Source organism: Ammospiza nelsoni, chromosome 18, assembly GCF_027579445.1.
Source record: "Ammospiza nelsoni isolate bAmmNel1 chromosome 18, bAmmNel1.pri, whole genome shotgun sequence".
In the NCBI taxonomy this organism is placed as follows: Eukaryota; Metazoa; Chordata; class Aves; order Passeriformes; family Passerellidae; genus Ammospiza; species Ammospiza nelsoni.
Genome location: NC_080650.1, coordinates 10,142,781 through 10,158,862, shown reverse-complemented (window position 1 = coordinate 10,158,862; position 16,082 = coordinate 10,142,781). Strand labels below are relative to the sequence as shown.

The window sequence follows — 16,082 nt, the reverse complement described above, 5'->3', positions numbered from 1 at the left end:
CCTCCTTTTGCTGTGATTCACCTCATTCTGAAACTGTCCAAGGGCTTAGAAAAAGGGATATTACTCTTTCCAATAGAAGAGGCAACAAAACTTAGGAAAAGACACTTCCCACATACCAGAATAGACATGAATTAAAAGTAATTTTATTTCACTTGTCAATGACATTTCTATAATATCTGATAATAAGGCAAGCTACTAAAAGTCCCACAAGACATATCAGACCATTAAAATAGTATTCAAAAACCAAAGAGGAGTTCACAGAACAGCCAATTCTTGGGATCATCAAAATCAGTGGCAAGATTCCCATGTGGACAAATCTGATCAGTGTAAATGTTTAATAAATCAGCTGACTTCACCAGTGTTTGTGAAGTTTAATACTGCAGCAATTAAGGAGAGGTAATGCTTCACTGACTTCAATGAAAAACAGAATTTGGCAGGAAGGAAAGCGAAAAAGCACATTGAAAATATAATATCAAGGCACAAAAAATACATGCTACTTCCAGGCATATGCTTTAACAGGTAAAGGTTTCTGGGAGGATTTTTTTTTTTCGTTTTTAATAGGCTGTTGAACTCCTGACAGATGATTCTTGTCTCACCTGCACCTGCAGAACTCCCTGGATTTCTGGGCAGTCGCTCCAGGTTGATGTTGGTGCAGGGAGAGGGAGTGGAAGTTGGCACAGCTCTCTTGAAGCTGCTCAGAAGCTCTCAGCAGCTGCTGAGGGTGTAGCCACATCTTAATGCTCACCAGAGCTCACTCCTTTTAACGTAGAATATTTGTGTGACAAAACAATTGTATTCTGTGAAACAGCTAATGAAAACAGCTGTCCCATGCTAGATTTTCACAAGGTATCAAGAAACTGCAGTAATTTAGAGGCCATCCATTCTGGAACCTGAGGCTGCTTGCTGAGTAGTGTCTAAGGATCAGGAAGTGTGTCTGTAACTAGGCAGAGGTGCAGAAGTCTGTCCATCTCTAACTGCAGTGATACACAGACCAGTCATAGAGATGAGAGGATGAGCCAAACAAAACCCACATGAACAAAGCAGAACACAATGAAACTATGTGCCTTGCTGGAAGCACAACAACAAAGGGATGAAGGACATCTGTTTAAAAAGAAGATCTTTTGTCAGATAAAAAAATAGGAACTTTTTACATATGTGAGGTTTAAAGAGGAAAATATGATCAGTGCAAATTTAATGCGGGACAGGAGCTAAGTCAAGGGAGTGCAACAATGAAAGACAACAAAACAAAAATAAATTATTAAGAAAAACATGGATGCAATGGAACAAGAGTCTCTCTTAATAATCAAGTGATTGAAATCGGTCCCAGGTGTTTAAAAATCCAAGGTAAAGTTCTAAAAGCTGAGGATGACAAAAGAAAGCAGCTGCTGAGTCAGAGTGCGCCCACAGCATTATAAAATCACAGAGCAGGGTAAAATCACAAACCCATGGGTACAGTTGTGTCATGTTGAGACTATTTTAAAGTAATGGACAAATCCTTAATGGCCTGATCCAAAATCTGCCAGAAGTAACAGGAGTTCTCCTACTAGCTTCAGTGGGCTGTGCATCAGATCTTACACTGTGCACCATAAACAGTCTGGATATGTTGGCTTTGTGTGGCTGGGGTCAGCCAGGGAACATCACAGATCCAGCATACATTCCATGGAAAAGAGAAAGAAAAGGGATTTTGTTTTAGGGCAAGATCTCATTATACATTAGGGTAAAAGAAAAAATGCTGCTTTATACTGAGATGTCTTATAAATAAATAGTTTTGAAAACCTGGTCACGCCATGCTGATTAACTAACTGGGCTATCAGTTCATTCACCAGCAACATGCCTCTGCAGACGTGTAGGGTCAGAGCTAACAGTCTGGAATGGTTTCCATCTCTTCTTTTTCCCCCCTTCAGAGGTTTACATGTTGATATCATCCAAGTGCAGTCCTGGTCTTCAGATAGCATGCTGCAAGGACACAGAAATATGTGTGTTTAAAGGAGGAGAAGACAGAGAGTTTGCCCTGTGAGTTTAAATTATTAATTCTACAGATCTAATGGATACATTATGCCACATTAGTGGTACTTGTTCTCTTAACAAACATCCCTCTAGACTAGCAGCTCAATACAGTTTTGAGTCAAAGAGCTGAGTTTCTAATGGCATTGGTCATCTGTCAATCCAAACTGAATTTTTAAACTGGGTTACCTGAATCAATGCAAATCAGGGCCTTCCATTCCAGGAAATGGGCTCTCACTTGACAAAGATTCATGAGGTCAACAGCATCTCTGCTTCCTTGGAGTGGTACATAAAGCAGTCAGACAAGAACAACCCTCCGGCAGTGGAGAACTTGGTAAATCCCACAGTAACACTCAACATGCTTTAAAAGGACTGGGAAACCTGTCCTGTGCATGTGCACTAGGAGAGCAAAGATCTGAGGAGTTCCCTCAAATTCCTGTGTAGGGGAAAGCTCTCAGTCAATAGCCATGGATGCCCTGAAATCTCCCTGGATTCTGGGTTCTGCTGGAGTCTGAGGGATCTCCTCATCAGGCAGATACACTCTAGCAGCTCCTCAAGGAGGGATTTGGTACTCAAGGCACTGCCCAGTAAATATATCCTGCAGACAGCATTGATGACTTTGCTGACTGTCTCTTGGATGCTACTCATGGCTCCACTGGGTAGAATCCATTGTGGGAACATCTCCTCTGTGCACAGATGAAACAGCTCTTTCTGGACCAGGATTTTTCATGTGGTTTGCTAAGGAAGTCAGGCTGATGTAACCACACTGTCTGTGCACCTGCACACTGTGCCACTACTCAGCCTTCCAGCTGAGGGAGCAAACACTTTGAGAAACAGGTAGAGGACTTTAGGCTCCTATGTTTTCACAAATCCAGTGAAACAAGGTAAGGATCAAGGAAATAACCAGTATGTGCCCTTACCACAGAAAAGCAGCAGTATGAGCTCCCTGGCTGGATGGACACCAAGAATTATAGAGCAGGAATGCCCTGACTTCAGGCTTGGAGCTCTATCCCTTACTGGCAGGCCAGTCCCCGCAGCACAAGACCCTGACTCGTTTATTTTTATGGTAAGGTGCAGAGGACAGGATGGCCAGTGTAAAGATCTGGAGGCTGGCTGAGTAATCCCTGTCCTCGTGCTGGTCTTCATCTTGTCCTGTCTCTGAAAGACAGGCAGTCACTGAGTGGAATGCCTTCAAGGCTTCTGAGAGCTTCAGGAACAGGACAGCACAGATACTAAAAATAAACTTGCACTCCTTTTCCTCCTGAAGAATTATTTCTAAGTCAGTGAGGAAACTGTATGTGTACATCTGTCACAGCTGCACAGTCTAAACACTTCTCCTTTTCCTCCTACCTGGAATTACCAATGCTGCATTACTGCACATGAGCTTGATTTAAAACCCTTCTGATTCTGAGCAGTGCAAGCTGGTGCTTTCCTCACAGCCTGGCTGGCTCTGTGTTCCTTGGAAGCCATGCTGACAGGTGGCATTTCTGTGGCTTCCCTGGGGTGAAGTTCTAAATCAAGTGAGATTAAAGAAGGGGTCAGAAGTTCAGGCTCCTCTACGAAAGCACTGAAATACCATAATGGTTTGCATAAAATTCCAAACTCACAGCGTTTTGGCTTCCTTCCTCAGAGCAAAACTGTTGCTGTCTCAGTCTACTGGAGTTTTTACTTCTCTCTAACACCTCTCACTCACCCTCCACATTTCTGCTTGGCTCACTCCTACTTGTCCAGACTGCAGAAGTCCACAAGAGAGGAGCACAGAAGATGTGGGCTGTACATGAAATGCCTCGTGGCTCAGCTGGGTGGCAAAACTCATGTGAGCAAAGTGTCACTCAGACACTAGAGGTGGTCTAGTAATGCGCTGTGGGGAGCTGACTAGTGTTCTGAACTACTCACATGGCAGCATGAAGTAGAACATGACATGTTTAGATACATTTAAGAATAGGGTTTGGGATATCTAGGATCTCCTTCACTTAAGTAAGGAGGATCCAGCCCAGGCTCTTGTTTCCCTGAACCCTGCCAGCAGAACTCAAATGTAATGCAAGGGTGTCTCATGTCAGCAAAACCCAAACCAAAACAGAATTTGGAATCTGCTTCAAAAACGTTGGTGCTGCTCTGAAAACAGATTGTAAATGACTTGAGAGCCCTCACTGACTGACAAGATCACCACCTTTTGCTGAACAAAATGCCCACAGGTGGGAGGGCTGACTGCAAGCCTGTGCAAGTCTGGGGAAAGGTTTCTGAGAGGAGCATGATGATAACAGGGGCACTGGGTGGGAGCAAACAGGGTATGGCACACACAGGCTGTGGCACACAGCCCTGCCCTGCTCCAGGTCACGGTGCTGTCCCCTCAGGGAAGGCAAATACATCCCATTTCTCACTGCAGTCCTTGATGGACAACATGCCTGAGGCACACATGCAGGGCCAGACTGTGGTGACACAAATGCCAGCTAAAGTTACATCTGAGCAAGCCCTGGAAATGTAACTCAGCCCTCGGGACTGGCGAGGCAGGGGCACAGGGGAAGCTGACAGGGGAGGCTAAAAGCAAATGGGGAAGAGTAAGGATAAATTTGGCCCAGTGTGGAATGAGGCCCAGCCCTGATCTCACACACAGCACAGCTCTGCACTCAGAGCCCTCAGCAGGATGAGGGACATGCCACTTCACACTGATCAGGACACACAAGTTCTGTTGCTGGGCTGTCAGCTCCAGTGATGCAAGTGATGGCTTCCCCTTGCCTACATTTGGGGCCATGGCTGCAGATCATAGATGGTTCCCAAGTGTTGGGTGGGCCCTACTCCAGGATATAAATATGTATCACTACATATCTTAATATATGTTAGCTAAAGATAACATGCCAGTGTTTGAGACAAAGGAGGCTCTCTGAGGCAGCAGGAGAAGCCCCAAACTGACTTAGCTCTGAGTAAATCCTCAAAATGAGAAGTCAAGGCTGTTTCTTCCCTGCAGTAGATGTGTAGGTGTTGGCTGCTGTTACTCCTGTGCTACTGCTGCTCTGTGACTGAACCAACCAAGGAAGGCACATGAGGACACTTGCAAGTGGGGGTTTGCTGAAAAGTGAAAGGGTCTTCCTCTTCCCAAGTCTGGCACTATTATTGGGAGTACATTTGGGGGTATTATTGGTGGTATAAAATCATTGTTTGCTCAAAGCAGGAATTTCCTGCTCTTCCTCTCTCTGCAACTTCTACCATTTCTGCCCTCAGCACACCTGACTAGATATTCTTCTCCTGGCTGGGGCATGTGGAGTTGTTTTGAAGGAGGCTTCAGAGCCAGCTGAGCCTGACTCAAGTTCCTGTATCTATAAGAAAAGTTGTGTAACAATTGATGGAGATTCCCCCCTGCCAACCTGACTTGGATGTCTCACTTTTGTTGCCTCTCAGAGGCTGGATGTTGTGGAAGAGAACTTAAGTTCTCAGTACACTTAGCATTTTTGATGCTGGCAGCAGTATCTCCCCAAGGTAATTTGCAGTGAGATTTGTTATCCCTTGAAGACCAAAAGAAGCCACAAGGAATGTCAGCAGAAAGAACTGGGTACGGTGGTATCTGATTAATTTCAAGTGGATAAAGTACAGGAATTAATCTTGGAAGGGTCAAGCTTTTCATACATACTGCTAAAGTCTAACTTCCAGGAAAAATGCATGTGTAGGTCATGGAAACATTAAATCTGTGCTTAATGGTGATCAAATAAATCTGCCATATTATTGTATCAAGGCTATTTTGTGCTACCTTACTAATATTGAAACATATATTAAAGTTAGCATAGAACTAATTTACAATCACTCCAGCAGAGTGGCTGTCAGTAAATAATCATGAGAAAGGCACAAATGGGTGTGAGGTCACTGAATGGAGTGTGAAAAGCCATTCACAGCAGTGGAATGTCAGACTAAGACAATTTAGTATAAAGTAAAAAGGTCCAAGAGTAAGGTAACAGAGGGGACCCAGGTAAGCATGGAGAGTCGAAAGACCAGCTGGATGCTTCTGTTCACTCATTTTCACATCAAAAGATTGTTGTTGCCATCAAATCCTTTCCTAGAAGCAAAGGCTCTTTGGAGGATGACAAGTGAGAGGGAGAAGGGGAGCAGTGAAGAGGTTGGAAGGGTAAGAGAGCAGAGTGAATCCAGTGAACCTGAACTCCTCACAAAAGTCATGGTACCATTTGGCCAAGGAAGCTCTGTGGAAACTATGTACAGAAATTAATATCTCAGCAGTGTTCTGAGGGTTCCCAGGCACCTTCTACCCAATAGAGAGTTTTCTCTTAAAAAAAACCCTCCCAGAACCAAAATCAAATTAAAAAGTCCTCAAAGGAAAAACAAAGTTGTAATATACTGGTTTACTGCTGCCTGGTCACTGTGAATGCTTCTGGCCAGTGCTGTCTGCCACTCCTCACACTGCCCTTCCCTCCCCTACTTTGAAAAAATAACTGAGCTGCTCTCCTTGCCTGAGAAATGATGAGTAAGGAGGTGGAATTTACTGCTGCTGTCAGTTACAAAACTTGGCACCCCCAGCCTGAAGAGCCTTGGGTTTGAATCTGCCAGTGCTGAATGAGCTGAACACAAGCTGAACCAAGACTCCTGCTTGCAAAATGCACAGAAAATTAATGAATGCACAGGACACTTAGAGTCTGAAACAACATCTAATAATGTCCCACAGAGCTGGACCCCCTGTCCAGTAACTTCCCTGCAGCTCAATATGTTGTATTTCAATTTTTGTATGAAAATGCTGTACACGTTTAACCAGTTACTGCATTCCACTCCTCAGAGATGTCTTCATTTCAGTGGTAAATGGGGTGTTCTCTGTTTATAGCTTATGCATAAGTTTGTGCAGTGCACTGAAATGCCCTCCAACCAAACCAGCCAATAATAAATTCATTTAAATTGGTTATTTTAATGGGAAGTGCACAGTACTGTGGAGAAAAGAATACATTGTTGCACAACCTTAAGAAAGATTATCAATACCCTCAATTGCTTTTGTTCTCTTTTCCAGTAATCCATTTGGGTAACCCCAGAGATTAATTTGTTTGTTTCTATTATTGCAGGTGTGGGAGGACAATAACACAGCATAGAGAGTGAAGGGCCTTACCCCACAGAGACACAAGTCAGAATGACATTTTTGATCACTTTTGATATAGTTCTGGTCATCTATTTTACTGTCAAACAGTAGAGGAGTAACTGACTGTTGTCTCCTCCTTGCAGAGCTAAAAGATCTGTTGGCCAGACCATGAGACTGAAAATTAGCACCTGGGGACTCTGTTACCTGAAATTTAAAGATCTCAGGTCACTTGGTATGAAAGATGGTGAAGCTGAGGAGGAGAAAACCCAAAACCAACTGGCCAAAATCGGAAAAATATATTGGAGCTGCAAGAGCTTCTAGAAAACCACCTGCTGCCAAGACAGAGCCGCTTGTGTTTAACCACAGACAACAGAATTTTCTAAGGTGTAGAATACAATAAAATCCTTTTGGAAAGCATACATGCATCCCCAGATAGATAAAGAGAGGTGGCTGTGGCAGCCCTCAGTGCCTGAGGGAGGGCTGTGGGAGCCCTTGCTCACCGTTGTGAAGTGAACCGCGCAGTAGATGCCGATGATGATGAGGCCGATGATGATGGAGGCCACGGCCACCCAGAGCGCGTTGCGACCCAGCCGCTTGGAGCCTTCTATGTCCCCCTGGTTGTAACTGTTCAGAGCCTGCAGGGGGCAAACAGGGAATCACACTCTGCCCTTCAAACACAAACCTGTAGGCAAAGCAGCACGGCAGCGCTGAACCAACAGAACAAATCAATGTCCGCTGTCAGGGTAAGCAGGGAGTCCAATTTTCTGTTCCACTCATTTTCTGTTGGAATGTTGGGGGACACAGGACAGATGATGGACTTTGGACCTGGTAAACATAAGAGATTTGATAACAGGATGCTTTGGCAAAAGCAAACAGGACTTTGAAAATTAGACCTGGATTGCAAGAAGATGAAATCAAACGGTTTACCAGAAAAAGAAAATCCCATTAAACTCTGCAAGCAAGAGATGCTGTTATATGCATAAGTTTGTGTATGTGATTTTAACCTAATCATTGTAGTACACATTACTAGTCTCCCTGAAATAGTATATAAGCATTTGTATCCCACAATAAAATTGAATTCTGATCACCAAGTCAGTCTCCCCATCTCTCTCCATTGCCGACAATTTTCAGTAACTTTCATTGAAGCTACAGCTCTTTTTTGTTTGTTTGTTTGTTTTGTGGTTTGTTTGTTTTTTGTTCAGTGGTGGGCCTTTGTTTATATGATACACACCTGTCACTGTAATATTTTCTGAAAAATTCCCTTGCCCAGGATTCTTCTCCTGGGAAGGTGAGATGCCTCAGAGAAAAAAAGAAAACAATAATTATCTGATTTGCTTCTCCTGTGTTTTGCTGCTTTGGAATGTGGTTGGAGATTGTTTATCCAATATGTGAATTGTTTTAATTGAATGGCTAATCACAGCCAGCTGTGTTGAGGCTCTGGAGAGAGTCACAAGTTTTTCATTAGTATCTTCTAGCCTTCTGTAAATATCCTCTCTATATTCTTTAGTTTAGTTTAGTATAGTATTTTAATATAATATCATAAAATAATAAATTATCCTTCTAAGAACATGAAGTCAGATTCATCTTTCCTCCCAATGACGTGGGACCCAAAAAATACCACACACACCAGCATAAAAGCTGTCAAACCAACATCAACCCACTTGCATAAACCAGTGGCTTTTATTTTTGGAAATAGTTTTGTGGTATATGGGAATTATTATTTGCCACTTCACTAGCAGTGAGATAAATTCTTATGCTTTACAAGATATAAGCATAAAAAAGAGCATAAACAGGCTGCATTTTTAGAGAAAGTCTCAGCAAAACTCTAAAAGGCTTACTAATTACCTATTTTTCCAATATTTTACTTTTCCAAACAAAGTTTGAAGAATTAATGGGTAGTTTGCTAGTGGTGGGAAAAATACAGACTGAAAAAATATAGGGCATCTGAACAAAACATCTGAGTGCCATCATCATGGGCTAGAAGTTGTGTTCCTTTGCATTCTGGAAGACACTGATAATTATGATCATAGACACTGATAATTATGATCATAGACACTGATAATTATGATCATATCCATCCTGAGGTGTTCATCAGCTATCCCTATATTATCTCAAGAGACTCGAGTTTCTCTCTACCCACCCATGGCTTAGCAGATGCTGTACATTCATTACATGCTCAGATTGCAATGTGTGATAGGACCACTCTGACCCTCTACACTTCTGTGAGACAGACTGTAGGATTTTCTGAATTAATTTTTGGTTTAACCAAACCATTTCTAAAGGAAAAGATTCAGTGAACCACACAAAGTGCTGTAGCATAGGAGTCTAAACACAGTTTGTAGAATTTTTTCCCAAGAATGATATGCTATCAAAGCATTAAAAAGGGCATTATTCCTAAGAATTCTTTTGTAAAATCATGAGAGTTTGAGTTCATAAGCCATAACACTGAGTCCAGATTTCTAGATCAGATTTCACTATTGAACTCAGCATACTTCCTCAGGGAATCAGATTAGTCACAACATGGTTTTTAGTATCTTGTATATATTTCAGGAGGTATCAGAGAAATGGGAAGAGTAGGGGGAGAGATATGGGGACCTGATCAAATTAACTGCTCTCTGGACTAGAGAATTCAGATGTCTCTAGAAAACAACTGTATGAGGTATCACCAAGTGCCAAAATGAAAGTGCTTCAGCTATAAATCACTTTTTGCAGCAAACAGAACAACAGAGTGAAGAGCTGAGACTGTGGAGGGCAGGAAAGGGATGAAGTTCAGAGCACACCAAGCACTGCTGTAGAGCCATTTTTCCCAAGCAGGAAAGCAATGAGGGGCATGATGTGTGTGCTGTGTCAATTAGTGAGCACGCAGAGCTAATGGGCTGGGTGCACCCGTGGTGTCAGCACTGCAGGAGCATCAGCCCAGCCCAGACAGTCCCAAAGCAACACAGCCTGCGTTCCTAGAACTGCATCTCAAGGATAAGTGCAGGTACTTATTCTCTGGAGCCTACAAAAGGCTGAGATGCTGATGCACTCATGTCCTTAAAGAGAGCACTGATACATTTCTTCCCTTCCTGGAAGCCCACATGCCTAAACATTTCTCTGGTTTGTGTCCCCAAAGAATATCACTAAAACCTCTGCTCTGCTGTCAGATTTCATTGAGGTTGGAAAGCACGTAATGGGGAAAGAGGGAAGAGATGGAAATGAGAGATGGACACGAGCACATGGTCAGACAGGACAGTGCCAGCCCTGATCGTGCTACAAAGGGGCTGGCACTGTCCTGTCACCAAAGCCACTCCACTGTCCCCAGCAGACCTGGCTGCAGAAGAGCTTTCTCCAAGTACATTTGGAAAGGTCTTTAAAAGGATTATGAGGAGAAACACAGCTCAGCTGGCCTTGAGCAGACTGACCTCCTCCTGTGTGTGCCAACACCCACCAATGCCACTGTGGCTGCAGGGAGAAACAGAGAAGCAGCACAGACACCCTGGCCCTGACTTTGTGCTCGCCTCTTATCAAAGCACTCCCCTGGCACGGCATCTGCAGGGGGGTTCTGCAGACACCATCGACTCAGCTCCCCAGCTTGTGGTCTCAAAAGTGAGACAGAGTTGTAAGCAAGACCTGACAGCATCAGCTTGCAGTTCTGGGTCATTTTACTAATGTATTTAGGAAGTCTGGAAAATGTCCATGTGATTTTTGCAGGTACTGCATAAATAATTCACCATACAAACTTTAATAAATAATGCCATTTTAATATAAATCCACGATGAAGAGGAGGAAAACAACATTAATGATAAAGAATAGGATTTGGGAGAGTCAGGAAGGAGACCAAAGTTTCTCTATGAAGAGGTTTAAATTAAATGAAATAACTTAGAAAGCATTCAATAAAAAAATAAGAGGTTTGAGGGAGTGGTTGGGGTCTGATGTAAAGCTTTCTGAAATTCATTACTTCCATCTGCTTCAAAGGGCTCCTGGTCAAGTTTCCAGTTTTCAATATTAGACAGAGATAACAACAACTGTTAAAGCTTTAACTGTTACATCTATTTATTTCCAAGGGCTTGGCAATATATTGAAAACACAACATCTGTATGAGGTCTGTCCAACTTTTAAAACAAATTTCAGCCTAACACCATATGATTTCTCAGGTTTCTGCTACCTCACTGGCTATGAAGTCATAATGTAAATTAAAGCCACAGTTCTGCAGTTGTTTATTTACTTGAGTAATCTCAGTGACTTCACCAGGTTCACACACATCTATTTATAAAACATTCTCAGTTCAACAATAAAGTGACTTAAACTCATGTGAACAGAAATGGTCTGAATTAGCTATAAAATATTAATCCCTTTTTATGTGTATTTCTTGTTCCACACCCCCAGAGCACTGACCATGGCAAAACCATGAAAGAACACTGAGTTACTTCAGAAATCTTCCTCTACTTTTTTACAGATCTGGGCAGAGCAGACTGAGGTTCTCTGATCAGCATTTTCTAGGCTCTGTAAGGCAGGCTGGGTGAACCTCAATTGGCTGTGCCTGGAAAGGAGACACTCTCTAGTTCAGAGCTAAGGAAGAACCAGACCTGCTGACTCAGGGTGACTCCTCACTGTAGGAACAGCTCCCAGGGAAACACAAAGGAGAGGGGGCGCTTGGGGAGCAGTTCAGAACAGGCAGGTGCTGAGCAGGGGAGTGAAAGGGGAGCTGGCTCTGCAGGGTGCTGCTGAGGAAAAACAAAAACCTTCCAGTTTGCAAAGGCAGGGCCATGCAAAAATGCCTTAACAGCAGCTGCTGAGCCCTGCTGTTTAATATTCCTGAATATTAAATATGCTGTTTAATATTCCTGAAGTGAGTTCAGGCTGTCCCATATGGTGTTAGATATCCAGGTACCTACAAGCTACCTAACAAGGGGTGTATAAATAATAAACTCTGCAAGCAAACTTTCTAAATACAGAAACATTGGTCACTGCTGGTCACTGAGCTGGCCACAGCCAACACACTGCACATGGCTCCTTAGGATCCCAATTAAAAGAGGTGAGAAAGCAAGGTCCATCCTTTCCTGTCCCTAAGGCTTCCACCACCCTCTAATTTGTTGTCTCTGCTTAGGGAAACCCATATAAAGACAAGGCATCTGAATCCCACAGCAACAAATGCAGACAAAGAACTTGTTACTATCAGAGGCAGATGAGCCAAGATTGTCACAGCTTGACCACATATGTTGTTTGAAGCATGGAAATGATTAAACACAAATGTGTCAACAGCAAAAGGGAGTTTGGAGCAAAAATCAGTGAGAAATAGCTTTGGAGAGACTGTTTGGAGGTTGTTACAAATGTAAAGCCCGATGGAATTACAGAACTAGTCTGACATCTCTCAGGTGAGAGATCTCTGAAATGAAGACAGCTGAAGGGGGGCAATGAGAAGGGCCAACAAAACGTGTTCAATTGTCAGACCTCAGTGCTGGCATTGAAAATATCTGATTCATTTCCCAGAGTTATTCCACAGCCCCCCTCTAGCTGTGACCCCATGAGCCAGACACAGCCAGTCCACCCAGCCAGGTCTCAGGCACAGCTGGCAGCTCACTGAGAGCTCTTTGGGCTCACCACTGCAGAGAAGGAGCCAAAGAGCTCAGTGACACAGTGCCCAGCCCCAGCCCCACACCAGAGAAATCTCCTGAGCCACAAGAAGCCTCCTGACCTGGTCCTGCCCCAAAACTCTTGCCTGTGGTTATTACACTTGTATGGGAAAGAAGAGGGCAGAGCTGAGGGAGGTGTCCCTGGGGCTGACTGAGCCAACTGATGGCAGAGCAGTGTGACACAGCTGCTCACAGTGACACAGCTGCTGGAAGCAACAAGGAGCAGAAATGATGGCATCTGGGGCTGCACAAAGCTATTGAGAGCAGTGATCCTACAGCCAGGAGTCTTGGGGAAAACAGAACTCCATTTGCCAGAAATGCTGAGCAGTGCTCACCCTGCAAGTGGCCAGGGGTGCTCTTGTAATGCCAATATGGCAACACAGTGATGGCAATAATGCCCTTTCTACCAGCTGTCCTCTGACCCCTGCCATGAGAAACAGGTAAGGAGCAAGGAAAGTTATTATTGCAATAAGGAGAACTTGCAAAAGGTTTATTCTAAAAATAAAGTAAAGGAGGTAAGATCTGTAACGGTGAGGTTTGAGCCTCCAAAGGTGAGAAAGGAGTGAGGAAACCAGTGCTGGAGTTGTAAATGGGGCAGCAGAAGAGACAGAAGAGACTGAAGACAAATCTGTCACTTATTTTGGGGGTGTGTTAGAGCCCAGACTCTACTTTTAGAGTGAAAACATTGTCTGAATTTAGAACAGTTAAGGAGGGCATGACACAGGTACACAGGGTGCTGAACCATGCCCCCTCTAGAAGCCAGTAGGTCTTTTCCCTTTAGGTCCATTTTATGAAGTGGAAATTTGTAGAAAATCCACTTTTGAGGGTCTTTAAATCTGACCCAGAGTCTCAGGTAAGCTCTGCAGACCGTAAAGGTGTCTTCTGTAAGAAAATAAAATAACCCACCCTTGTATCTCAGTGTTAACCCTTGGCAGCTCCAGCTGAGAAAGGGAGGGAGGTGCAGATCCCAGCAGAAGTGGAAATAAAACCAGCCCAGGCTAAAATGCAGAACCTGCAGCTGAAGATAATGCAGCAGTTACAGGTTGCAGCTTGGAAAGGCAGGGGGGTCAGGCTGTGGAAAAGAAGTTGGACATGCTATTTTTATAGAAAAGGAGAGGTTTTAGGTAGGATGTGTTGAAACAGAAGCTATTCCCAGACAGGGGAGGTCACTGGTCTGTTTTTTGTTTCCCCTGTAAGGGAGTGGGCAGCTGAGACCTGCACAGGCTGTTCAGCATTCAGGAAGTGCTCTTCCCACCCTGGTTCCTTCAAACCCCCTGCTAACAGCTACTGATGCCTGACTCCAGAAGCCTGCATGAACTTCAACCAGGCTGGGGGTGGAGATTTCTCCATATGGGGTGCAAAAATCTTTAGAGGCCAAATTCTGTCCTTGACAGTTAACTTCTGTACAGCCCCAGCACCTTGATGAAAGCAGTGTCACAGGGAACAGACGCTCCCAGCCCCAGATCACCAGCTCTCATTACTTTATATAGCACCCTCTGTGCCCATGGACAGAAAGGATGCTGAGTACCAGCAGAACCAAACCTTCCCAAAATAAGGAAAAAAGCATACTGTATAGTTCAGGTAACAACAAAGGAAATAAACGCAGAAGGAAGAAAATTAAAAAAAAAAAAAAAAAAAGAAGAAGAAAGAAACAAGACAGCTAATACTTAACCACAAAAAAAAAAAAAAAAAAAAAAAAAAAAAAGGCAAAAAAACCCAAAACAAAACAAAAAAACACACAAAACCCCAAAAACTTAAACAATGGCTTTAGAATAGTAGTTTTCAAACTTCAGCAATGTGATTTCTCATCAATCTTTACTCATCACTCTTTACAAGAGTGTGTTTTGGGATATTTTAGACATAGTTAGCTATTCTTATACTTAATTGCAAAAAGAAATAACTACATTTTTACTTACCTTCTCAGCTTGGCTGTCAGAGAAAAGGATGAAAATACACAACATGTTTTAAACCTTTTTCAGCTCCTAAACAACAGAAATACATTGCAGTGTTACTGATAACACCGATCATGTATATGAACGAGAAAACTCTGGATCTGACTCTGCAACTTTTAACCCAGAGAAGGAGATTCTGTTCCAACAATCCTTTGGAAGTTAAGGGGATTGCTGGTTTATTAAGGACAACGTGTATCAATTTCAGATTGTAGGAGTAAGGCTGTTCTCTCAATGTGTTTGATACTCAATTTACACGGGCAATTGCCAATCGTTATCATCATCTGTATTATTCTAACAAATAGTATCAAAGAGCCTGTTTACTGGAAAAAGGCACTCCTATTATATTTGATTAGCTAAAGCAGAAACCAAATCTGATTTCTGTTCTCCAGCTGACACTTTCACACAGATACTCTGTCCAGTTCAGCGTGCGCCTTAGTTGATGTAACAAACCCCGCTAACTGGAATAAACCCGCCACCTGACAGTGCGAACTTGTTGGAAGCTGCCTTTCACTCCACGCTTTCCATCGCTGCTGGGATAGCTCGGCGGTGCCCCTGCCCACGCCTGCGGATGCTCCCAGGCTCGCTGCCTCGCCCGGTGTCCGCAGGCTCCGGGACAAGCGGCTCCAGGGCGGCCGATGCCCCTGTCCCTGCCGGGGCCGCTCGGAGCCCGAGCCGGAGGTGCTACTCACCATGACGGCGAACACGAAGGCGACGATGTTGACGGGATAGGCGGGACAGAAGCAGGAGAGGATGCTGAGGAGCAGGTAGTTCTTGGGCCGCGGCGGCGGCGGCTCGTCGGGCAGCTCATCCTCGATGTTGGTCTCGGGGCTGTTCTCCAGAGCCCGCTTGATGTCGGCGCCGGCGGGGAGCGCGGACATGGGGCTGCGCTGCGGCGGGCGGGCGGCGCGGAAAGCCCAGCGCTCCGGGCAGGCGGGACCGAGCGGCGCCGAGCCAAGGGAGCCGCCCCGGGCCGGGGCCGGGGCCGGGGCCGGGCGGGGCGGGGGGGCTGCCGCGGGGCCCTGCGAGCACGGGCTGCGGTGATGGGAGAGCGCCCAGCCCGACGCCGCCCGCCCGCCCGCCGAGGCTCCCAGCGCCCCGGCCCCGGGAGCGCCCCGGGCAGCGAAACCCGCGCCTGGTCCGGCCCCTGTGGAACGACTCCTGCTGCTGCAGTTAAAGGGCTTGAGCCGAGTTTGCACAGCCCCCGGCAGAACCGCGCTGCGCTCCTAAACTCGCGTTCCCAAGTGCCCGAGCCGCTTCAGCAAGCGGGGGAAAGCCCGCAAAGCCATTTCCTCGCACCTGGACTGAATTTGCCGTCTCAGCCTCTTGCTGAACTTAGCCAAAGCATTGAAGAGCAGCAGAAACTAACGAATTTAAAACATTAGGGTCAATTTTTTAGCAAATTATTCCGTTATTACTGAACATGACATCTGTAAGGTGAAACCTACT

The 16,082-nt window shown here is 44.7% G+C and overlaps 1 protein-coding gene across 1 annotated transcript; it reads right to left on the bottom strand.

The window, feature by feature from the left end:
- Positions 1 to 121: 121 nt before the first annotated feature.
- TMEM233 (transmembrane protein 233) lies at positions 122 to 15,514 on the bottom strand. Its single transcript, XM_059485473.1, has 3 exons — positions 15,326 to 15,514; positions 7,570 to 7,704; positions 122 to 1,956 (listed from the first exon to the last, which is right to left on the bottom strand). The coding sequence occupies exons 1-3, from the start codon at positions 15,512 to 15,514 to the stop codon at positions 1,945 to 1,947; spliced, it is 336 nt and encodes a 111-aa protein (XP_059341456.1). The 3' UTR covers positions 122 to 1,944.
- Between the last annotated feature and the right edge of the window lie 568 nt (positions 15,515 to 16,082).